At 48.8% G+C, this 25,384-nt stretch overlaps 1 protein-coding gene across 1 annotated transcript in view; it reads left to right on the plus strand.

Moving 5' to 3' along the window:
- The window catches only part of HECTD4 (HECT domain E3 ubiquitin protein ligase 4), a 467,625-nt gene that overhangs the window by 161,300 nt on the left and 280,941 nt on the right, over nt 1-25,384 (plus strand). The window contains 5 exon segments of the mRNA XM_030218637.1: nt 154-283; nt 10,857-10,944; nt 10,947-10,980; nt 11,509-11,662; nt 24,602-24,702. Of these exon segments, the coding sequence (XP_030074497.1) occupies nt 154-283; nt 10,857-10,944; nt 10,947-10,980; nt 11,509-11,662; nt 24,602-24,702 (507 nt within the window).

Raw genomic sequence — 25,384 nt, forward strand, 5'->3', positions numbered from 1 at the left:
CTGCAAAATAATCCTTCTCAAATTAAAGTGCTTTTTAAGAAAATAATCAGATTTTGTTTTTATTGCAACGTTTTCATGCTTTCTTCAATTCATATTTTCCAGAGTATGTAATTATAAATTTGTTAAAAATGTTTTAAATAATGTACCAATTTGTATTAAAGGTCGCTTCTCCTGTCTACGCTATTTGATGGCTGTTCAGAATCACCTTCTCAGTAATACTGTTTTGATTAAGCCAGATGAAAGTGATGACAGTGACAGCTCCCTGCAAGGGGAGACATTGAAGGTACAGGTAAACACCAGATTTTATTTGAGTAATGCTGTTTACACTCAGTTTTGCTATGACAGTGCTCAGGTATTTGTTGTGGTGTCTTTTTTTTTTTTTTTTTCCCCCCTCATCATGAGGTTCCAAAGTTATGACAGACTTTGTTGCTAGATTCATAGTAACTAGTCCTTTTAGGCAGATGTAATTAATTAATTATTTTTAATGACTGATGGCATAGGAAATGTTTTAACAGTTAATTCTCTGATTCTAGGTTTATTTTCAGTCCTTGACATGATATCAGCTAAAGGATATCCTGATTAGAAGTCATTGTTAACGTATTATTTGATAATCTGAAAATAAAATTAAAAAAAAAAATCTCCAAATTATTTAAAAAAACAAATCCAAACAATTTAAGATCTGCAGCTGTGCAGCCAGCCACAATATAGCATTCCAAACTCAGTAGTACGTACCCTACAATTTGGGAAATAATAGAAGTGCGCAGTATGGATGTTGTACACCTTCCCCCCCCCCCCCCTCCCCAGTTGCATTTTAAGCTAAAATATTCTTCCTTCACGTCTTGCCTGACCATTCCAGAGAAGCAGCTTATACTTGCTACAGCACATAGAGCCAGAGAAAACTACTACCCAGGCTTGAGCCCCTGTCCTAATACTAGGGTTAACTGGAAAGTAATGCCTCCATCTCCTTTTCTGTCTGTGCCTCCCACTATGATGGCGCTATACTTCTACGCTGAAAATCTTCTATACCTAGAGGCTCAAAGAAAGAGCCAGAAGTTCTTATTTACTTTATGATGCCAAAAAATGGAAGAGACATTTCATCTAATTCTAGATCTCCAAAGAAGTGTATTTCCTGTTACACATTCCATCCTTCAGACTGGAAGCCTTGAGATCAATCAGTAAGTGACTGGTACAGTTTTCTCAGCCTTGTGCTCAAATTGACTTATCTACATATTCTGGTTTCTTCTCTGCATTACAAATACTTAACCTTCTTTATACTGTTCAGAATTTCTAGCATGTTCAGTTTGGCATCTTCTTCCTGAACCCTTCTTCAAGGTGATGTGAGTAGTTGCAGTTTTGTTTTTGTTTTTTTTTTTGCGTAGAAGTTATTGGAGTACATTTTGTTCAACTAGCTATTTTGGGCCCCGTACTGAAACAAAACATGAGATAACAGCCCCCCACGCTTCCTTCTCCTTTCTCTCTATGCTGAGTGTTCTTCCTTTCCAAGACCATGCTAGTTCTCTTTCAAGAACTAGAGTATTTGAGGATTTTTTTTCATTAAGTCAAGGATAATGTTCCTTGTTAGAAGAGGTTATTCAATTCAGTTTGAAATCCAGTTGCTTTGCACCAGGTGTAGCTTTGGGCATGTGACTTATTGCAGGTGCTGAAATGAACGGCACTCGTCCAAGACTAGTAAGGGTGCTTGCCACCGTAGCTACTGTAGTGTTTCCATCAGTAGGCAAGAAGGCATAATAACCTTGTGATGGTCCGGAAGGTGCAGCCCGGAAGGTGCATCGTCTGCTTCTTTGTCAGCGATACTCTTCCAATGCTATCAGAAGTGCCCTGTAAATGAATATTTCTAGAATGAAGGGCAAAAACAAAATGCAGACGCACTTAGTGCAATCACGTAAAAGAACTTCATTTTCGTGATGGAAGTAAAATTGTACATGCGTAAAGTTCAATCGTTGACAGAGTAACTTAGGCATCAAGAATAGAAGCTTGTGGAATAACCCACAGGTTATGGACTAGTTGGTGGGACTACAGGATAAGAATATTAGTAGTTTAAACGTTACTTTCTCCTTCTTTCAGTCCCCTCATTCAAGTTCTCTCTACCTGTCTCTCAAAGCTCACCCTCATCACTCACCAGTTTATTCCCCTTGCCACCTCAGTCTCCTTGATACCTGTCATCCTCTCAGCTGATTTGAACCAACCCGCCACCCTTCTCCCTCACCTTGCTGGCTGCTGCAGGAGCTGTTGTTGCCACCCCGAACAACTGTTTTGTTCTGACCAGCACTACAGGGTGTTTTGGAGTTTGTCATGTGGTGCTTGAGACTGTGAGGCCAGACTAGAAGTTGAATCACATAAGACTGAGATCAGCCTAGGAGTTCAGGCCTGAGAACTATATGATGGAAGCAGGAGAAAATGGCTGTTTGGAAGCAGTGGAAGGCCAGGAAGAAGGATGTTTGGAGCAGGAAAAAGTCTAGGGAAATGCCTGGGATTTGTTTAGCCCTAAATATTTTAAATTTTCCAGGATGTGTAGTTGCCAATCAAAATGCTAGTCTGATCACCTCACAAACCCATGTCCTATCAAAATCAGTTATAGTTGAGTTTCATAATGATGCATGGTTTTTTGTTCAACTGGAGCACAGGAATGCTACACTTAGCAAAACATAGTAGTCCTATTTTCAAAAGACTGTTTCCTACTCTGTAGGCATGCAAAGTCTTTTTCTGACCATAAATCTATGCAGAGCCGTGGGTGGGCATAATCGAAAGGGACGCCCAAGTTTTCCTGGGGACGTCCTCACAGGACGGCTTCAGCAAGGGGCGGGGGAAACCCGTATTATCGAAACAAGATGGGCGTTCATCCTTCGTTTCGATAATACGGTCTGGGACGCCAAATCAGCAAATTTAGGTCGGACCTTAGAGATGGTCATCCCCAGCAGAGATGGCCGTCCCCAGGACTTGGTCGTTTCTGATTTTCAGCAATTAATGGAAGCGAGGACGTCAATCTAAGAAACGACCAAATCCAACCATCTTGGTTGTGGGAGGAGCCAGCATTCATAGTGCACTGGTCCCCCTGACATGCCAGGACACCAACCGGGCACACTAGGGGGCACTGCAGTGGACTTCAGAAATTGCTCCAGATACATAGCTCCCTCACCTTCAGCCAGATGCACTAACTGAACGGAAAAAGCTCTTCCTTAACCGATCCCTTATTGATTCGGAAAAGGAATGGGCATGCATGAAGAAAATCGCATGCAAGAGCTACTCGCTGTTAGCTTATTTGCACACGATTTCCTTCCTAAGGAGGGGAAGCCAGTGCAGAGCAGCCAAGCATTATGCGTGGCCTGCTCCTGCGCATGCCAAAGACTGCTTTCATACATGCAGACAAGCTGCATGTATAATAGCCGTCTACAACCTTAGAAAAAACAAAGTCCAGGTGAAAACGTCCAAGTGCTCGTCTGGGACTTTTTTTTTTTTTTTTTTTTTTTTCAGAGTATGGGTGAAGGACGTCCTTCGCTATGCCTCCGTCCCTGCGACGGCAGTTGAGGACGTCCAAAATGTGGATGTTTCTGTGAGAAAGACGTCTATGCCTTTGCTGTGCCTCCAACACCCACCTTTACTTATTTATTTGGATTTTGGATCACAAGTAGCAGCAGTGGGATTTGAACCGGCCACCTCTGGATTGCAAGACGGTGCTCTAACTATTAGGCCACTCCTCCACTCCATTCCCTTGAAATTTGTCTGTCCATGTTGGGGAGGGGGCAAGCTCAGGATGTCCAAAATGTTTTTGAAAGAAGGACGTTCCACACCTTCACTATGCCTCTGCTGACACGCACATACCTCCCCCTCCCAGGGACCTGCATACTGCTGCGATGGACCTGAGTTATGACATTTCAGGCTGGCAAAAAAAACGTTTTTAAAGTGTTTTTTTTCAGGGTGGGAGGGGGATATGACATGGGGGAGTCATGGGAGGGTCTCCCCGATTCCATCTGGTGTCATCTGGTCAGTTCCGGGCAACTTTTTGAGCTTGGTCATAAGAAAAATGGACCAAGTAACGTCGCCAAGTGCTCCTCAGGGACCACCCTTCTTTTTTCTATTATTGCACGAGGACGCCGTCTGTTAGGCATGCCCCAGTCCTGCCTTTGCTACGCCCTCCGACACACTCCTGAGAACTTTGGTCGTCCCTGCGACGGGACGCAGTTGGGGACACCCAAAATCGGCTTTCGATTATGCCGATTGGGCGACACTGAGAGAAGGGACGCGCATCCTCCTGATTTGTGTCGAAGATGGGCGCCCTTCTCTTTCGAAAATAAGCCTGTAGTCTTCTGTTGTGAGAAGCACTGCGCTTTTTGTCTTAATTATCATGAAGCTAAATTCAATTATATTTACAGTGCAAACAAACAAAAATAAAGCATTAATGTTGGCCAAGTTTTTTTTCGTTTAAACAACCCCCAACTTTTAACATTTCTTTTCCAATCTTTCACAAATAGTATTTGTTTTGTCACATTGTTTGTTATATTGTTGGTAGTCTATTACATGATATTGGATGCCTACTTTTGGTGTCTTAGAAGTGTTTTTAATTAATATGTATTCCCTTTTAGCTCATTTTTTTACCTCTTTCTGTTGATATGTTTCACTGTCTTTAGCTTCCATTTTGCCTTTTTTTCCCAGCTATCACTGTGTCTGTTATTAATGCAGCTAATTGGCTGGCTGTGAGGTATTTCGTCTTTGGGATAATAATTCCCACTTTTCCCTCACAAACCTGTGTGTAATGGACTTTCTCCGAGGACAAGCAGGCTGCTTGTTCTCACGGACTGGGTGACGTCCGCGGCAGCCCCCACCAACCGGAAAAGGCTTCGCGGGACGGTCGGCACGCAGGGCACGCCCACCGCGCATGCGCGGCCGTCTTCCCGCCCCGTGCGCGACGCTCCCGCCAGTTCCTTTTTTTCCGCGTCTGGAGAGAGTCGTGCTTTGCCGCTCTCTCTGCTTCTCAGCCGCCAGAAAGTCGATCGCGTTTACGCGGATCGTTGTTTTTTTCTATTCAATTTTTTGTTACCGCGGTTTCCCTTTTCTTTTTTCAAAAAAAAAAAAACCTGAGCGTGTGGAGCACGCGCTCCCTTTTTCCCTCGTTTCCAGCGGGGACGCCGCGTTGCGGCCTAGTGGCCGCCCGGTCGTTTTCCTTTTTCGAGGTGTGATTTCGCCACCATTGACGACTTTGACTTCGCCGACGCGATTTTTCCGTCGATGTCCTCGAAGGTCCCGAGTGGATTTAAAAGTGTGGTTGCTGCGGCGGCCGATCTCGCAGACCGACACCCATGCTTGGTGCCTCCAGTGCCTCGGGCCGGAGCACAATATCAAGTCGTGTTCCCTGTGTCTCGGTCTCGGAAACGGACTCAAGTTGCGAGGCAAGTTCTGGCGGGACCGTCTTTTTGGAACTTGCGCCGGCCCCTCGACGTCGACCTCGACGGCATCGGTATCGACGCCCGGTCCTTCGGTACCGGTATCGATGCCCGAGACATCGGCACCGATGGCATCGACCCCAGGAGAACAGGTCCCGTCGGCCGCCGGTCCGCCGGCGAGGGTGGAGGTGATCGGCCGCGTGGGCAGTCGGCCCCGGTCACTCCCTCAGCCCGTGGTCCACGGGACCGAACCCTGTCTGACCCGGCTCCTCGAGGACCGAGGGGGATCGTCCTCCTCCTCCTCCATACCTCCCGGCGCCGGTGACGCGCCATCGAAAGAAGGACAAGAAGCGTCGTCACGGTCGCCCTCGGTGCATCGGACATCGGAGGAGGAGGCGACGCCGAAGCGTCATCGCCGAGAGGAGAGAGGTCACCGTCGGTTGTGGAAGGTACCGACGCGTCAGGGTTCCGGCACCTCGGTGCCGTCTCCTGGCCCCCATCAGATTCTGGCACGACACCCCTACCGGCCCCACAGCCTTTCCCGGCAGCGGGCCTGGATGAGTGCATCAGAGCCATCCTTCCGGTGGAGTCCCCGTCGACGTCGATGGAGGGAGCTCCGTCCCCGCCGACGCGGGAGTCCAACCCGCTCGACGACACCGAGACCTCGGTGCCTCGACGTCGAGCAGGGCCGGTTCAGGACTCAGCTACCTGAGCTTATGTCCGATACGAGGATGAGGCCTCGTGGGGGGAAGAGGAGGACCCTAGATATTTCTCCTCAGAGGAGTCTACGGGCCTTCCCTCGGACCCCACGCCTTCACCGGAGAGGAAGCTCTCACCTCCTGAGAGTCTCTCCTTTGCCTCCTTTGTGCGGGATATGTCTATTAGCATTCCCTTTCCCGTGGTCTCTGTGGAAGAGCCGAGGGCCGAGATGCTCGAGGTCCTGACTATCCATCACCACCTAGAGAGTCCTCCACGGTGCCGCGCACAATGTCCTCAAGGAGACACTGCTTCGGAACTGGGTGCGACCGTTAACTAACCCCACCATTCCCAAGAAAGCAGAGTCCCAGTACAGGATCCACTCGGACCCAGAGTTAATGCGGCCCCAATTGCCACATGACTCGGCGGTCGTGGATTCTGCTCTCAAGAGGGCACGGAGTTCGAGGGATACCGCCTCGGCGCCCCGGGGCGGGAGTCTCGCACTCTGGACTCGTTTGGGAGGAAGGCCTACCAATCCTCCATGCTCGTGACCCGCATTCCAGTCATACCTGCTCTATATGAGCATCCACATGCGGACTAATGTGCAACAACTGGCGGACCTGGTCGATAAGCTCCCGCCGGAGCAGTCCAGGCCTTATCAGGAGGTGGTCAGGCAGCTGAAGGCGTGCAGAAAGTTCCTGTCCAGGGGTATCTATGACACCTGTGACGTGGCATCTCGTGCTGCGGCCAAGGTATAGTGATGCGCAGGCTCTCATGGCTGCGTGCCTCTGACCTGGGACAACCGCACCCAGCAGAGAGACTGGCCGACGTCCCTTGCCGGGGGGATAACATTTTTGGTGAGAAGGTCGAGCAGATGGTGGACCAACCTGCATCAGCGGGAAACCGCTCTCGACAAGCTCTCCCACCGGGCGCCTTCAGCATCCACCTCAGCAGGTGGACGTTTTTCCCGGGCCCGGCAGGCTGCACCCTATTCTTTGCAAAGCGTAGGTACAACCAGCGGCCCGAAGGCCTCGTCAGGCACAGGGACAGCCCCAGCGCGCTCGTTCCCGTCAACAGCTGTGCGCCTAAGCAGCCCCCTGCGCCTCCACAGCAAAAGCCAGGGACGGGCCTTTTGACTGGATCCACGGGAACATAGCCGCCCTCAAAGTGTCCGTACCGGACGATCTGCTGGTCGGGGGGAGGTTAAAATTTTTTCACCAAAGGTGGCCTCTCATAACCTCGACCAGTGGGTTCTCCAAATAGTGCGGTGCGGATACGCCCTGAATTTGGCCTCCCTGCCTCCAAATTGTCATCCGGGAGTTCAATCCTTCAGCTCCCATCACAAGCAGGTACTGCAGAGGAACTCTCCGCCCTTCTCAGCGCCAATGCGGTCGAGCCCGTACCACCCGGGCAGGAAGGGCAGGGATTCTATTCCAGGTACTTCCTTGTGAAAAGAAAACAGGGGGGATGCGTCCCATCCTAGACCTGAGAGGCCTGAACAAATTCCTGGTCAAAGAAAGTTCAGGATGCTTTCCTTGGGCACCCTTCTGCCAATGATTCAGAAAAACGATTGGCTATGTTCCCTGGATTTAAAGGATGCATATACTCACATCCGATACTTGCCAGCTCACAGACAGTATCTCAGATTCCGCCTGGGCGCACGCACTTTCAGTACTGTGTGCTGCCCTTTGGGCTCACCTCCGCCCCACGAGTGTTTACAAAGTGCCTCGTGGTGGTGGCGGCGTACCTACGCAGGCTGGGAGTGCACGTGTTCCCATATCTCGACGATTGGCTGGTCAAGAACACCTCGGAGGCAGGAGCCCTCCGGTCCCATGCAGTGCCACTATTCACTCCTGGAGCTGCTGGGGTTGTGATAATTACCAAAGTCCCATCTCCAGCCAACCCAGTCTCTGGAATTCATAGGAGCTCTGCTGAATACCCAGACGGCTCAGGCCTTCCTTCCCGAAGCGAGGGCCAACAAACCTCCTGTCCCTCGCTTCGCAGACCAGAGCGTCTCAGCAGGTCACAGCTCGGCAGATGTTGAGACTTCTGGGTCATATGGCCTCCACAGTTCATGTGACTCCCATGGCTCGTCTTCACATGAGATCTGCTCAATGGACCCTAGCTTCCAGTGGTTCCAAGCCAACGCGAATCTAGAAGATGTCATCCGCCTCTCCACCAGTTGCCGCACTTCACTGCTCTGGTGGACATCCGGACCAATTTGACCCTGGGACGTCCATTCCAAATTCCGCAAGCCCACGAAGGTGCTGACGACAGATGCATCTCGCCTCGGGTTGGGGGAGCTCATGTCGATGGGCTTCACACCCAGGGTCTGTGGTCCTCCAGGAAAAGGATCTGCAGATCAACCTCCTGGAGCTCCGAGCGATCTGGAACGCGCTGAAGGCTTTCAGAGATCGGCTGTCCTGCCAATTATCCAAATTCCGGACAGGACAATCAGGTTGCAATGTATTACGTCAACAAGCAGGGGGGCACCGGATCTCGCCCCCTGTGTCAGGAAGCCGTCGGGCTGTGGCGCTGGGCGGTGCCACTTTGGCATGCTCCTCCAAGCCACATACCTGGCAGGTGTAAACAACAGTTCTGGCCGACAGACTGAGCAGAGTCATGCAACCGCACGAGGTGGGCGCTCCATTCCAGAGTGGTACGCAAGATCTTCCGAGAGTGGGGCACCCCCTCGGTGGAACCTTTTCGCCTCTCAGACAACCACAAGCTGCCTCTGTTCTGTTCCAGACTTCAGACACACGGCAGGCTAGCGTCGGACGCCTTTCCTCCCATTGGGGGACAGGCCTCCTGTATGCTTATCCTCCCATTACCTTTGGTGGGGAAGACCTTTACTGAAGCTCAAGCACGACCGCGGCACCATGATTCTGATAGCGCCCTTTTGCCCCGTCAGATCTGGTTCCCTCTTCTTCTGGAGTTGTCCTCAGAAGAACCGTGGAGATTGGAGTGTTTTTCCGACTCTCATTTCGCAGAACGACGGAGCGGTTACTGCCACCCAACCTTCAGTCTCTGGCTCTCCACTGCCTGTGATGTGAGGGCGTAGACTTCGCTGCGTTGGGTCTGTCGGAGGGTGTCTCCGGGTCCTGCTTGCCTCCAGGAAGGATTCCACTAAAAAGAGTTACTTTTTCAAGTGGAGGAGGTTTGTCGTTTGGTGTGAGAGCAGGCCCTAGAACCTCGTTCTTGCCCTGCACAGAACTGCTTGAATACCTTCTACACTATCAGAGGTCTGGCCTCAAGACCCAACTCAGTAAGAAATCACCTTAGTGCGATTAGTGCTACCATTATTGTGGGAAGGTAAAGCCATCTCTGGAGAGCCTTTAGTCGTTCGATTCATGAGAGCTTGCTTTTGTCAAAGTCCCCTAGCAAGCCCTCTACAGTGTCATGGATCTCAACGTCGTCCTCACCCAGCTGATGAAAACCTCCTTTTGAGCCACTGAATACCTGCCATCTGAAGTACTTGACCTGGAAGGTCATTTTCTTGGTGGCAGTTACTTCAGCTCGTAGGGTCAGTGAGCTTCAAGCCCTAGTAGCTCATGCTCCATATACCAAATTTCATCACAACAGAGTAGTGCTCCGCACCCACCCAAAGTTCCTGCCGAAGGTGGTGTCGGAGTTCCATCTTAACCAGTCAATTGTCTTGCCAACATTCTTCCCCAGGGCCGCATACCCGCCCTGCTGAACGTCAGTTGCACACATTGGACTGCAAGAGAGCATTGGCCTTCTACTTGGAGCGGACACAGCCCCACAGACAGTCCGCCCAATTGTTTGTTTCTTTCGACCCTAACAGGCTAGGGGTCGCTGTCGGGAACGCACCATCTCCAATTGGCTAGCAGATTGCATTTCCTTCACTTCCGCCCAGGCTGGGCTGACTCTGAGGGTCATATCACGGCTCATAGTGTTAGAGCCATGGCAGCGTCAGTGGCCCACTTGAAGTCAGCCACTATTGAAGAGATTTGCAAGGCTGCGACGTGGTCATCTGTCCACACATTCACATCACATTACTGCCTCCAGCAGGATACCCGACGCGACAGTCGGTTCGGGCAGTCGGTGCTGCAGAATCTGTTTGGGGTGTAAATCCAACTCCACCCTCCAGGACCCGAATTTATTCTGGTCAGACTGCACTCTCAGTTAGTTGTTCTTCGTAGGTCAATTTCTGTTGTACCCTCGCCGTTGCGAGGTTCAATTGACCTGGGTTCTTGTTTTGAGTGAGCCTGAAAGCTAGGGATACCCCAGTCGTGAGAACAAGCAGCCTGCTTGTCCTCGGAGAAAGTGAATGATACATACCTGTAGCAGGTGTTCTCCGAGGACAGCAGGCTGATTGTTCTCACCTACCCTCCCTCCTCCCCTTTGGAGTTGTGTTTCATATTTTATTGCTTGTCATTCAACTGGCGGGAGCGGTCGCGCATGGGCGGGAAGACGGCCGCGCATGCACGGTGGGCGTGCCCTGCGTGCCGACCGTCCCGCGAAGCCTTTTCCGGTTGGTGGGGGCTGCCGCGGACGTCACCCAGTCGTGAGAACAATCAGCCTGCTGTCCTCGGAGAACACCTGCTACAGGTATGTATCATTCACTATATCTGAATTCTAGGTAATACCAAGTCAGATCTCAGCATTTGAGCCTCTGGCTACCACAGCACTGTTAACCTCGACTAGTATATTCAATTCATAATGTGTTGTATGTTATGTCTTTACGTGTGAAAGGGTTAGTTTATTCTCTATCAATTTATAGTGTTACTTTCTTCCTAGGAACTTCAGAGTAGTATTTTGAGCCTTGCCACTCAGATCCTGACTGGATGTGATGAAGTTTTAGATATGCTGCAGCAAGTTACTACTGCTCTATTAATAGTGACATGTTTGATCGAGATCAGAGGTAAGCCACATTTTAGCTGTTCAGAAATAGGTTTTTCGTAAAGAAATATGAACATATAGTTCTGCTTTATGATTTTAAACATGTAATGGGAATAAGGCTATGTTTCTCCACATATTTTATTGTACTTCGTTGCCAGATGAATTGTAAGTGGAATTCTGGGTTCTTGGTAGGTTTGATACTTTTGTTGAACCAACATAAGAATAACCAAGACACTGTAATGCACGAGCTTTCACCCTTTAGATGAAGAAGAAGCATCACTCATGGTAACAGAACCAGTTTGAAAGCGGTATGAGTGATGCAATTTTGTGACAGAAAAGGGAGAAACTGTAAACACCATCACTGCTCCATTGCTGAGCTTCCTTCTAAAGTCTCTTTTCTTGAAATTTGGAGATGTCAAGTAGCCGAACAGTGACTAAATGAGTTTACTTTCTTTTTTCCAAAATATTTGATAGTGATTTATTCCTGGATGATGAAAATTCTCCAGTGCAAATATGACTTTAACTGTCATCCCCCCCCCCTTCTTTTCAGGTTAAAAGGCTTAGAGCAAATAACTAAAGCTACTATGCTTGGTCATCTTCTTCCAGTATTACTGACATCTCTGATGCATCCAAATTTACAGACTTTGACAATGGCTGACGCACTGATGCCTCAGCTGGTTCAACTTGTACTTTATACCAGTCAGGTAAGAACTACAGTATATAGAGGTAAAAAAAATTATATTGGAATTGAAGATGAGTCCTACTTTATTTTAAATTCCAGTTTAATGAGTCACCATATATAAAAAAAAAGATGCTCAAAGCAACCTACATTTGTATTTCTTTCACATTTATATGCTTAAATCTTTAAAAGATTAAGGGTTAGCAAATGCACAGTGTTATTTTTTTCTTTTCAGTTGGATGCACTGGAAAAGTATGTGCCTATATTATAAAATATGGTATTTTATTCATAATAAGGATTTGTCTCTTTGTGTTTAAATCTGGTGGTACTGATCACTGTACCAAAACAACGTGGCTTCTGTGCTGGTATAAACAGACAGGGTTTTGTGCTTTGCAGCAATTATGGGATAATTTTATAAAGATTTTTTTTCATGTGTAAATCCAGTTTTTTTACATACAGAAAAGGGCTTTTATAAAATTTGACCACATACATTCATGGAAAGCATACACCTGTCTGCCATCACTTACTATGGTATTTCTACATCATCTGCATGTACTTGTTCCTGGCGGCATAGTTTGGTTAGAATAAGAGTCATTGTTGGTACGTGTGTAGAGCACTAATGCACATTTACACCTTTTTCAGAGCAGGTGTTGTGTGTTGGCATTTGATTTGTTATTGATTGTATGTGATTTGATTATACATCTTAATCAAAATTTCACAGTGTGGTATTAGGCTCCCAGAACTAGCCCCATGTTACCCCTATAAAATAGGCAGCTTTTTATAGGGGTAACATAACAGTCATTTTGTTATAAAATTAAGCCTTTGGAGTTAAAATAAATCATTTTGTCACTGCTTAGTGTCATTTTAGAAGCCTTGAGCATTATTTACATGTGTTAGTAGCAGAATATAAGAAAGGTTTATTAAAAATTCAAACAATCCAGAATACCGCTGCTCGGCTGATTCATTCAGCCCAAAACATGACAGATTGAGTCCACTCTTAATAAAGTTGCATTGGTTGCCAGTTGAAGCCCGTATCCAATTTAAGATTTGCACATTAATTTTTAGATCTCTTTGTAGTTTGGCCCCATATACCCAGTTGATTTTTATTCCAACAAAGGAAAGAAATCTACAAGATTCTTTGTGTCATCATTTTCCTAACCCTAGCAAGTTGAAGAATAAAACTATTTTTTCCTCAAGTTTTGCATACCAGGCTCCAAGAATCTGGAACTCTCTCTTCCTGCTTACATCAGAGAAACAAGACATTCTTGATTTTTAGGAAGCTACTTAAAAACATTTCTTTAAGAAATTCTTGAATGACTGAAAGGGGAAAGGGAAATGGGACTTGATATATACCGCCTTTCTGAGGTTTTTGCAACTACATTCAAAGCGGTTTACATATATTCAGTTACTTATTTTGTACCAGGGGCAATGGAGGGTTAAGTGACTTGCCCAGAATCACAAGGAGCTGCAGTGGGAATCGAACTCAGTTCCTCAGGATCAAAGTCCACTGCACTAACCACTCCTCCAATTTTGGGCATGGATGGAGGGAGGAAAGAGAGGAGAAATGCTGGACATAGATGAAGGGAGGCTACTCCTCCTCCTCCAAAGCTTATATAGATATTGATGTCAGGGCTTTTTTTGTGCCGGTATATGCTGGTACAACTTACCGGCACCTTTTTTTTACCTGCTCCTCGTTCAGGCATTGCTATAGGTCTGATCGTGTTTCCCTCTCCCACTACCTGGTTCTGAGAGTCCAGGTGCCTGGCACCAGTGCTAACCCCTCTGACCCATATGTGTCGGAGAGGGCGGAACCAACAGTTCCTTCCTGAGTGTGTGGGTGCGAAGGCTCCTCACTGCTGAAGTTAGCACTGTTGCTGGACGTTGTCCTCTTTGATTACTGCTGGGGGCCCGGACTGTCAGATGCAGGCAGCAGGAGCCAGGAGGAAGGTTTGAGGAGAAATACTGGAAGGGGGGGGTGTGATGTTGAACTGAGGGAAGTGAGGAACTAGAAAAAGTGGGTGAGGTTGGATGGGGTAGGTAGGAGGGAGGGAAGAGAGGAAAATGCTGGACATGGAGAGGAGAAATGCTGGAGATGGATGGAGGGGAGAGAGGAGAGGTGTTGGACATGGATGGAGAGCAGGGGAGGGAAGAGAGGAGAAGTGCTGGACATGGATGGAGGGGAGGTGAGAAATGCTGGACATAGAATGAGGGGAGGGGAGAAATCCTGGACATGGATGGGAGGTGAAAGGAGAAATGCTGGACACGGATGGATGGAGGGGAAGTGCTGGACATGGATGGAGAGCAGGGGAGGGAAGAGAGAGGAAATTTTGGACATGGATGGAGGGGAGGAAAGAGAGGAGAAATGCTGGACATGGATGGAGGGGAGAGAGCAGAAATGCTGGACCTGGATGCAGAAAATAGACAAAAGCTGGATCCACTTTAGACCACCTCCAGTGAAGTCCATGGAGGGACCCAGCTTTTACTTATGGACGTAGGGCAGGAAGTGGAGAAGAAAGGAGGAGAGTGAAGAAATAAATGGACAGGAGGCCCTGGAAATGGAGTTAAGAGAACAGATAGAGAGCAACAGAACTAGAGATTGGGACCAACATGATCAGAAAAACAAGGTCATTAGACAACAAAGGTAGAAAGAAATCTTTTTATTTTTATTTTAATGTTTGGAATATGTCCAATTTGAGAATTTTCGTGTGCTGTCTTATTTTACACTGTACAGGAGGAAACTTGTTTTTTTTTTTCCAGTTTTATTAGTATTGTGCTGCATATAGAATCTGGCTTCTTGGGATTTCAGATTAATTTTTGCCTGTGTTTGAAGAGGGGCTATCTGTTTTGCATTTGTGACTGCAAGGCCAGTGTCTGAATAAAGATCTTTTTGTTAGGCTCTGAGATTTTGGTAACACATTGGGCTCCTTTTACTAAGCTGCACTAGTGATTCCCGTGTGGCAAATGCAACAAAGCCCTTTCAATTCCTATGGGCTTTGTCGTATTTGCTATAGGGGAATAGCTTGTGCGTCGTAGTAAAAGAAGCCCATTGTGTTTCAGATTTGGAAAGACTGTTCTCCTAATTCCTGGTCTGTTTGCTAAGTTGGGTTGTGTCATTTTGGATGTACTGGAGCACAGCTTACAGAAATTATAATGAAAAAAATCACAAGTTATTTTTTGTCTCCTATACTGGTGTAATATTTTCAATGATGCCTTTTTTATATGCTCCATGGCTGGTAAAAGAGGTGTGGCTACTATAGGGGCAGAGCCATAGTGATCCTGCCCCTAAGGTTGCCCTGTACGAGTACCGGTACCTTTTTTCTACAAATAAAAATCACCGGATGTTGTACTGGTTAATTTGTAATTCCCAGGGTTTGCCTAGCTATTTCTAGATATTGTGATTCATGTAGAACTCCAGTGAGTTATGGCGGAATAAAATAATTTTTATAATGTAATGTACATTTGTAAATGCTGACTTTATAATGCTACTGTTTACATGTGTAATCTCTATTACACACAGATTTTATTTTTTATTATTCAATCTTTATTAAACATTCTGGTACAAACTTGAAAAAAGGCATAACCATAATACATCAGATAGCCATAATTTCCAGATTATACATTTTTAGCATCATTCTAACAAATAACCTAAAGTCCAAAAGTTACCCACAGTCCCCAATACACCTCCCACTTCTCCCCACTTCCACCTGACAAAAACTCCTCCTAAAAAATAATAAAGAAATACTAACAACAATGTAACTAAAGTAAAAATAAAATAGCTGTATGAAAATTATGTAAGAAATAGTAAAAAAAGGCCTGTTTCTGACACAAATGAAACGGACGCTAGCAAGGTTTTCCTCGGCGTTTGTATGTTTGAGAGAGAGAGAGAGTGTGTGTGAGAGATGGAGTTTGTGTGTCAGAGAGAGAATGAGAGAGAGACAGCGTGTGTGTGTGTTTGTGAGAGAGACAGTGTGTCTGTGTTTTTGAGACTGTGTGTGACAGAGAGAGTGTGATAGACAGGGAGTGTGTCAGAGAGAGTGTATGTGAGAGACAGTGAGTGAGTGCCCTCTCGCAGGGCCCCCCTCCCCACCCCACCTCTCTTGTCTCAGGACCCCACATCTCTCTCCCCTGCCCTCTTCAGCCACCCATGTCCAGCGACCCTCCCTTCCCCCCAGCGCATCAAACCCCCTCGCCACCTGCAGCTGCCAGTTGTCCTTGGACCCCTCCTTTTCTCCATCTATACCTCTTCCCTTGGTACTCTGATTTCATCTCATGGCTTTCAATACCATCTTTATGCAGATGACTCCCAGATCTACATCTACATCTCCACCTCTGAAATCTCAACTGTAATCCAGGACAAAATTTCATCCTGCTTTTCTGACATTGCTGCTTGGATGTCTCAACGCCATCTGAAGCTAAACATGACTAAAACTGAACTTCTCATTTTTCCCCTAAATCCACCTCCCCTCTTCCCCCATTCTCTCTCTGTTAATGGCTCTCACATCCTCCCTGTCTCCTCGGCTCGTAACCTTGGAGTCATCTTTGATTCCTCTCTCTTCTTCTCTGCGCATATTCAACAGATCGCCAAAACCTGTCGTTTCTTTATCTACAACATTAGCAAAATCCGCTCCTTCCTTTCTGAATACGCTACCAGAACCCTTGTCCAAACCCTTATCACCTCTCGTTTGGATTATTGCAATTTACTTCTCACTGGTCTTCCTCTCAACCATCTCTCTCCTCTCCAGTCTGTCCAAAATTCTGCAGCACGACTTATTTTCCGCCAAAATCGTTATACCCACATTAGCCCATTCCTCAAGTCACTTCACTGGCTCCCTGTCCGCTTCCGCATACAATTCAAACTTCTCTTACTGACCTTTAAATGCATCCATTCTGCAGCTCCCCATTACCTCTCCAGTCTCATCTGTCCCTACATTCCTCCCCGTGAAATCTCTCTTGTTGTCCCCCTTCTCCTCCACTGCTAACTCCAGGCTTTGTTCCTTTTCCCTCGCGGCACCTTGTGCCTGGAATAGACTCTCTGAGCATGTACGTCTAGCTCCATCTCTACCTGCTTTCAAATCTATGCTGAAAACCCACCTTTTCACCACTGCTTTTGGCTCCTAGTTACTACTCAATTGCCTCCCCTTGTTCCCTCTCACCCAGTACTTCCCTTGCCCTTAATTGTCTTGTCTGTCCGTATTTTTTCTTAGATTGTAAGCTCTATTGAGCAGGGACTGTCTCTATGTCAGGTGTTCAGCGCTGCGTGCGTCTGGTAGCGCTATACAAATGATGATAATAATAATGTTATAATGCCTTTGTATTGGTCCATGGTGTGACCGCACCTCGAATATTGTGTTCAGTTCTGGTCACCGCATCTCAAAAAAGATATAGTGGAATTACAAAAGGTGCAGAGAAGGGCGACGAAAATGATAAAGGGGATGGGACGACTTCCCTATGAGGAAAGGCTGAAGCGTCTAGGGCTCTTCAGCTTGGAGAAAAGACAGCTGAGAGGAGATATATAAAATAATGAGTGGAGTAGAACGGGTAGACGCGAATTGTTTGTTTACTGTTTCTAAAAATACTAGGAGTAGGCGGCATTCAATTGAGCTACTGAATATACTCCATATGATCCATATTAACACTACAAAGTAGTACATTTAATATGAATCGGAGAAAATATTTCTTCACTCAATGTGTAATTAAACTCTGGAATTCATTGTCAGAGAATGTGGTTAGCGGTTTTAAAAAATGGTCTGGACAGCTTCCTAAAGGAAAAGGCCATAGACAATTATTAAATTGACTTGGGGAAAATCCACTACTTATTTCTGGAATAAGCTGCATTAAATGTATTGAACTTTTTTGGGATCTTGCCAGGCATTTGTGACCTGGATTGGCCACGGTTGGAAACAGGATGCTGGGCTTGATGAACCTTTGGTCTGTCCCAGTGTGGCAATACTTATGTACTTATCTATTTATTTATTTATTTATTTATGGCATTTGTATCCCTCATTATTTCAAAGAAGTTTGGGTTCAATGTGACTTAAATCAAACTTTTAAAGCAAATTACAATAAAAGAACTGTAACGAAAATGCAAAACAAAATAATGGGTAAAAACATTCAAGCAGTAAGATGACTAATTTTGAAATAACAAATTAATTAAAAGAGTAACAATCACCAACAGTGGGGAGGAATTCACTAAAAATGCTTTCAACAATTTACGAAATTTCAAGTAGGCCGTAACATATCTGAGTGACTTTGGTAGGGAATTCCATTTCCTAGTAGCTTGGTATGTGAAGTTTGCATCATGAATAGATTTGTAAGGAAGATTTTAACAAAATGGAAAAGGGAGGAAAAGAGTGTCTCTCGACGTCGGATGAGCATTACATAGGTAATTCTATCAATTCTCCGAGGACAAGCAGGCTGCTTGTTCTCACGACTGGGTTGACGTCCGCGGCAGCCCCCACCAACCGGAAGAAGCTTCGCGGGACGGTCGGCACGCAGGCCACGCCCACCGCGCATGCGCGGCCGCCTTCCCGCCCGTGCGCGACCGCTCCCGCCAGTTACTTTTTTTCCGCGACTGAGAGAGTGGTGCGTTTGCCTCTCTCTCTGTTCAGCCGCCGGATTTTCGACCGCGTTTACGCGGATCGTCGCTTGGACCGTTCGGTTCCCTCTGTTTTTGTTTGTATTGTTTTAAAGAAAAAAAAAAAAAAAAAAAGAAAATTTTTGCGCGTGTGGAGCACGCGCTCCCCTTTTCCCTCGCTTTCTAGCGGGGACGCCACGTTGCGGCCTAGTGGCCGCTCGGTCGGTTGATTTTTTCGTGGTGTGATTTTAGCCACCATTGCCGACTTTGACTTCGCCGACGCGATTTTTCCGTCGATGTCCTCGAAGGTCCCGAGTGGATTTAAGAAGTGTGGTCGCTGCGGCCGGCCGATCTCGCAGACCGACACCCACGCTTGGTGCCTCCAGTGCCTCGGGCCGGAGCACAATCTCAAGTCGTGCGCTTTGTGTCTCGGTCTCCGGAAACGGACTCAGGTTGCGAGGCAAGTTCTGCGGGACCGTCTTTTTGGAACTTGCGCCGGCCCCTCGACGTCGACCTCGACGGCATCGGTATCGAAGGCCGGTTCTTCGGTACCGGTATCGATGCCCGAGACATCGGCACCGATGGCAGCGACCCCAGGAGAACAGGTCCCGTTGGCCCGCCGGTCCGCCGGTGAGAGTGGGGTTGAGAGGCCGTGTGGGCAGTCGGCCCCGGTCACTCCCTCAACTCGTGAGCCACGGGACCGAACCCTGTCGGACCCGGTACCTCGAGACCGAGGGGGATCGACCTCCTCCTCCTCCATGCCCTCCGGCGCCGGTGACGTGCACCGGAAAAAAGATAAGAAGCGCCGTCACCGGGAGCCCTCGGTGCACCCTGAAGAGGAGTCGACGCCGAAGCGTCATCGCAGAGAGGAGAGATCTCCGTCGGTGGTGGAGGTACCGACGCGTCAGGGTTCCGGCACCTCGGTGCCGTCTCCTGGCCCCCAGCAGCTTCTGGCACCGACACCCTTACCGGCCCCACCGCCTTTCCCGGCAGCGGGCCTGGACGAGTGCCTCAGAGCCATCCTTCCGGGGATCCTGGAAGGGCTGATGCGCCAGGCTGTGCCGGCGTCGGGGGTGCTTGCGCCCCCGGCGCCGATGACTGTGGCGCCGGCGAGCTCTAGCCCGGCGCCGGGGCTGTCGACACCGCCGCCGCTTGCGGTGCCGGTCTCGACCGCCACGCAGGTCGAGTCTCCGTCGACGTCGATGGAGGGAGCTCCGTCCCCGCCGGCGCGGGAGTCCACCGCTCGACGACACCGAGACCTTGGTGCCTCGACGTCGAGCCGGGCCCGGTACCGGACTCAGCTACATGAGCTAATGTCCGATACCGAGGATGAGGACTCGTGGGGGGAAGAGGAGGACCCGAGATATTTCTCCTCAGAGGAGTCTACGGGCCTTCCCTCGGACCCCACGCCGTCACCGGAGAGGAAGCTCTCACCTCCTGAGAGTCTCTCCTTTGCCTCCTTTGTGCGGGATATGTCTATAAGCATTCCCTTTCCCGTGGTCTCTGTGGAAGAGCCGAGGGCCGAGATGCTCGAGGTCCTCGACTATCCATCACCACCTAGAGAGTCCTCCATGGTACCGCTGCACAATGTCCTGAAGGAGACGCTGCTTCGGAACTGGGTGCGACCACTAACTAACCCCACCATTCCCAAGAAAGCAGAGTCCCAGTACAGGATCCACTCTGACCCAGAGCTCATGCGGCCCCAGTTGCCCCATGACTCAGCGGTCGTGGATTCTGCTCTCAAGAGGGCACGGAGTTCGAGGGATACCGCCTCGGCGCCCCCGGGGCGGGAGTCTCGCACTCTGGACTCATTTGGGAGGAAGGCCTACCAATCCTCCATGCTCGTGACCCGCATCCAATCTTACCTGCTCTATATGAGCATCCACATGCGGACCAATGTGCAACAGCTGGCGGACCTGGTCGATAAGCTCCCGCCGGAGCAGTCCAGGCCTTATCAGGAGGTGGTCAGGCAGCTGAAGGCGTGCAGAAAGTTCCTGTCCAGGGGGATTTTTGACACCTGTGACGTGGCATCTCGTGCTGCGGCCCAAGGTATAGTGATGCGCAGGCTCTCATGGCTGCGTGCCTCTGACCTGGACAACCGCACCCAGCAGAGACTGGCTGACGTCCCTTGCCGGGGGGATAATATTTTTGGCGAGAAGGTCGAGCAGATGGTTGACCAACTGCATCAGCGGGAAACCGCTCTCGACAAGCTCTCCCACCGGGCGCCTTCAGCACCCGCCCCCGCGGGCGGGCGTTTTTCCCGGGCTCGGCAGGCTGCACCCTATTCTTTTGCGAAGCGTAGGTACAACCAGCCGGCCCGAAGGCCTCGTCAGGCACAGGGACAGCCCCAGCGCGCTCGTTCCCGTCAACAGCGTGCGCCTAAGCAGCCCCCTGCGCCTCCACAGCAAAAGCCGGGGACGGGCTTTTGACTGGATCCATGGGAACATAGCCGCCCTACAAGTGTCCGTACCGGACGACCTGCCGGTCGGAGGGAGGTTAAAATTCTTTCACCAAAGGTGGCCTCTCATAACCTCCGACCAGTGGGTTCTCCAAATAGTGCGGTACGGATACGCCCTGAATTTGGCCTCCCTGCCTCCAAATTGTCCTCCGGGAGCTCAGTCTTTCAGCTCCCATCACAAGCAGGTACTTGCAGAGGAACTCTCCGCCCTTCTCAGCGCCAATGCGGTCGAGCCCGTACCACCCGGGCAGGAAGGGCAGGGATTCTATTCCAGGTACTTCCTTGTGGAAAAGAAAACAGGGGGGATGCGTCCCATCCTAGACCTGAGAGGCCTGAACAAATTCCTGGTCAAAGAAAAGTTCAGGATGCTTTCCTTGGGCACCCTTCTGCCAATGATTCAGAAAAACGATTGGCTATGTTCCCTGGATTTAAAGGACGCATACACTCACATCCCGATACTGCCAGCTCACAGACAGTATCTCAGATTCCGCCTGGGCGCACGGCACTTTCAGTATTGTGTGCTGCCCTTTGGGCTCGCCTCTGCCCCACGAGTGTTTACAAAGTGCCTCGTGGTGGTAGCGGCCTACCTACGCAAGCTGGGAGTGCACGTGTTCCCATATCTCGACGATTGGCTGGTCAAGAACACCTCGGAGGCCGGAGCCCTCCGGTCCATGCAGTGCACTATTCAACTTCTGGAGCTGCTGGGGTTTGTGATAAATTACCCAAAGTCCCATCTCCAGCCAACTCAGTCTCTGGAATTCATAGGAGCGCTGCTGAATTCCCAGACGGCTCAGGCCTACCTTCCCGAAGCGAGGGCCACCAATCTCTTGGCCCTGGCTTCGCAGACCAGAGCGTCTCAGCAGATCACAGCTCGGCAGATGTTGAGACTTCTGGGTCATATGGCCTCCGCAGTTCATGTGACTCCCATGGCTCGTCTTCACATGAGATCTGCTCAATGGACCCTAGCTTCCCAGTGGTTCCAAGCCACCGGGAATCTAGAGGATGTCATCCGCCTCTCCACCAGTTGCCGCACTTCACTGCTCTGGTGGACCATACGGACCAATTTGACCCTGGGACGTCCCTTCCAAATTCCGCAGCCCACGAAAGTGCTGACGACGGATGCATCTCGCCTGGGGTGGGGAGCCCATGTCGATGGGCTTCACACCCAGGGTCTGTGGTCCCTCCAGGAAAAGGATCTGCAGATCAACCTCCTGGAGCTCCGAGCGATCTGGAACGCACTGAAGGCTTTCAGAGATCGGCTGTCCTGCCAAATTATCCAAATTCGGACAGACAATCAGGTTGCAATGTATTACGTCAACAAGCAGGGGGGCACCGGATCTCGCCCCCTGTGTCAGGAAGCCGTCGGTATGTGGCGTTGGGCGTGTCGGTTCGGCATGCTTCTCCAAGCCACGTACCTGGCAGGCGTAAACAACAGTCTGGCCGACAGACTGAGCAGAGTCATGCAACCGCACGAGTGGTCGCTCCATTCCAGAGTGGTACGCAAGATCTTCCGAGAGTGGGGCACCCCCTCGGTGGATCTTTTCGCCTCTCAGACCAACCACAAGCTGCCTCTGTTCTGTTCCAGACTTCAGACACACGGCAGGCTAGCGTCAGATGCCTTTCTCCTTCATTGGGGGACCGGCCTCCTGTATGCTTATCCTCCCATACCTTTGGTGGGGAAGACCTTACTGAAGCTCAAGCAAGACCGCGGCACCATGATTCTGATAGCGCCCTTTTGGCCCCGTCAGATCTGGTTCCCTCTTCTTCTGGAGTTGTCCTCCGAAGAACCGTGGAGATTGGAGTGTTTTCCGACTCTCATTTCGCAGAACGACGGAGCGTTGCTGCACCCCAACCTTCAATCCCTGGCTCTCACGGCCTGGATGTTGAGGGCGTAGACTTCGCTGCGTTGGGTCTGTCTGAGGGTGTCTCCCGGGTCTTGCTTGCCTCTAGGAAGGATTCCACTAAAAAGAGTTACTTTTTCAAGTGGAGGAGGTTTGTCGTTTGGTGTGAGAGCAAGGCCCTAGAACCTCGTTCTTGCCCTGCACAGAACCTGCTTGAATACCTTCTGCACTTATCAGAGTCTGGCCTCAAGACCAACTCAGTAAGGAATCACCTTAGTGCGATTAGTGCTTACCATTATCGTGTGGAAGGTAAAGCCATCTCTGGAGAGCCTTTAGTCGTTCGATTCATGAGAGGCTTGCTTTTGTCAAAGCCCCCTATCAAGCCTCCTACTGTGTCATGGGATCTCAACGTCGTCCTCACCCAGCTGATGAAACCTCCTTTTGAGCCACTGAATACCTGCCATCTGAAGTACTTGACCTGGAAGGTCATTTTCTTGGTGGCAGTTACTTCAGCTCGTAGGGTCAGTGAGCTTCAAGCCCTAGTAGCTCATGCTCCATATACTAAATTTCATCACAACAGAGTAGTGCTCCGCACTCACCCAAAGTTCCTGCCGAAGGTGGTGTCGGAGTTCCATCTTAACCAGTCAATTGTCTTGCCAACATTCTTCCCCAGGCCGCATACCCGCCCTGCTGAACGTCAGTTGCACACATTGGACTGCAAGAGAGCATTGGTCTTCTACTTGGAGCGGACGCAGCCCAACAGACAGTCCGCCCAATTGTTTATTTCTTTCGACCCTAACAGGCTAGGGGTCGCTGTCGGGAAACGCACCATCTCCAATTGGCTAGCAGATTGCATTTCCTTCACTTACGCCCAGGCTGGGCTGGCTCTTGAGGGTCATGTCACGGCTCATAGTGTCAGAGCCATGGCAGCGTCGGTGGCCCACTTGAAGTCAGCCACTATTGAAGAGATCTGCAAGGCTGCGACGTGGTCATCTGTCCACACATTCACATCTCATTACTGCCTCCAGCAGGATACCCGACGCGACAGTCGGTTCGGGCAGTCGGTGTTGCAGAATCTGTTTGGGGTGTAAATCCAACTCCACCATCCAGGACCCGAATTTATTCTGGTCAGGCTGCACTCTCAGTTAGTTGTTCTTCGTAGGTCAATTTCTGTTGTACCCTCGCCGTTACGAGGTTCAATTGACCTGGGTTATTGTTTTGAGTGAGCCTGAGAGCTAGGGATACCCCAGTCGTGAGAACAAGCAGCCTGCTTGTCCTCGGAGAAAGGGTATGATACATACCTGTAGCAGTTGTTCTCCGAGGACAGCAGGCTGATTGTTCTCACCTACCCTCCCTCCTCCCCTTTGGAGTTGTGTGTTTCATATTTTATTGCTTGTCATTCAACTGGCGGGAGCGGTCGCGCACGGGCGGGAAGGCGGCCGCGCATGCGCGGTGGGCGTGGCCTGCGTGCCGACCGTCCCGCGAAGCTTCTTCCGGTTGGTGGGGGCTGCCGCGGACGTCAACCCAGTCGTGAGAACAATCAGCCTGCTGTCCTCGGAGAACAACTGCTACAGGTATGTATCATACCCTATATTGCATATATATCTGTTTTTGTTATATTAGTAGACTCATACCAGGCAAATTCTAATCCCAAAAGCAGATGTATTTTCGTATGATTTAGGAGCTGAGGAGAGTTTGTAAGTAACTTCTTTTTAATCAACTATCAATACAATTTTATGTAGTTTGTTGTTTTTCATCTCCAGCCGTGTGGTTATTTGCTTCACAGTTCTTAAAATAGACATGGATAGTATGTACAATCCACAGTTTTCTTGTTTATTCAGACATTCATAGCTCACTTTCTGCAGATCTGATGAAGCAGACAGTATATATTTCTAGAAAGCTGAGCACAAATAATGTATTAAGATAGCATTAGCCCAATAAAAGGGTCTCATTTACAGCTTTTTTATGGACACTTACTCCTACGTATATCTAATTGGATTAATGCAGCAGCCACATCATTTATGTAGTAGTTACAGTATGTAGAATGACTGATTATAACTTGGAAGTAAGTTACTTTATTTGCTTTTACAGACTGCCTTGCTGCTTAAAACCCAGTCACCAGTTTTCTCAGATTTGGGAAGCTCCCCCAGTGGAGCATCAGAACAGAAATGCAAGCTATTCCCTGATGACAGGTAACTAGTATTATTATTAGTTCTAGTCTTGTTTGTGTGTGTGTATATATATATATATATATATATATATATATATATGTATATATGTGTGTGTGTGTGTGTGTGTGTTTGTGTGCACTCGCAAACTAGACTTAAAAATAGTAAGGTGACATTAAAGGCAACTGAACATTGTTCTGTGAAAATGGTTGTTATACTGCAGTCACTGTTTTGAAATGGCTTGAAAATTCCAAGAACTATGTTTAGTGATACATAATTCCAAGAACTATGTTTAATAATTATATATCACTAATTTCCTTAGCGTCCCTCCGGACCGGACCAGGATTGGACTGATGGGTTGTGCTCGCCTTCCAGCAGGTGGAGACTGAGAAAAAAACTGTGACTAGAGAGCCAATAAGAGCCCTGGTCATGTGACCTTAGCCTCAGTATTTTCTCAGTCTCCAGCAGGCAGGAGGTGAGCCCATTAGTCTCTCTCTATCTCTTTCTCTTTTAGAGGTTAATAATGACAACAATTATGCTACTTCTTCTGTGCCTAGGAATTCTCTGTTAGACGCTGGTCAGGTAGGAATTTCTTTTCCTTCCTTTCTTTGTTTTACAGCCTCTGGGGTGTTACACTCGGGTGTCCCGAGTCCCTACCCCCTTTCCTCCCCATCTCCCATACTTAGCTGGGAAGGGCTACCCTTTG

The sequence above is a fragment of the Microcaecilia unicolor genome, chromosome 11 (genome assembly GCF_901765095.1).
Source record: "Microcaecilia unicolor chromosome 11, aMicUni1.1, whole genome shotgun sequence".
In the NCBI taxonomy this organism is placed as follows: Eukaryota; Metazoa; Chordata; class Amphibia; order Gymnophiona; family Siphonopidae; genus Microcaecilia; species Microcaecilia unicolor.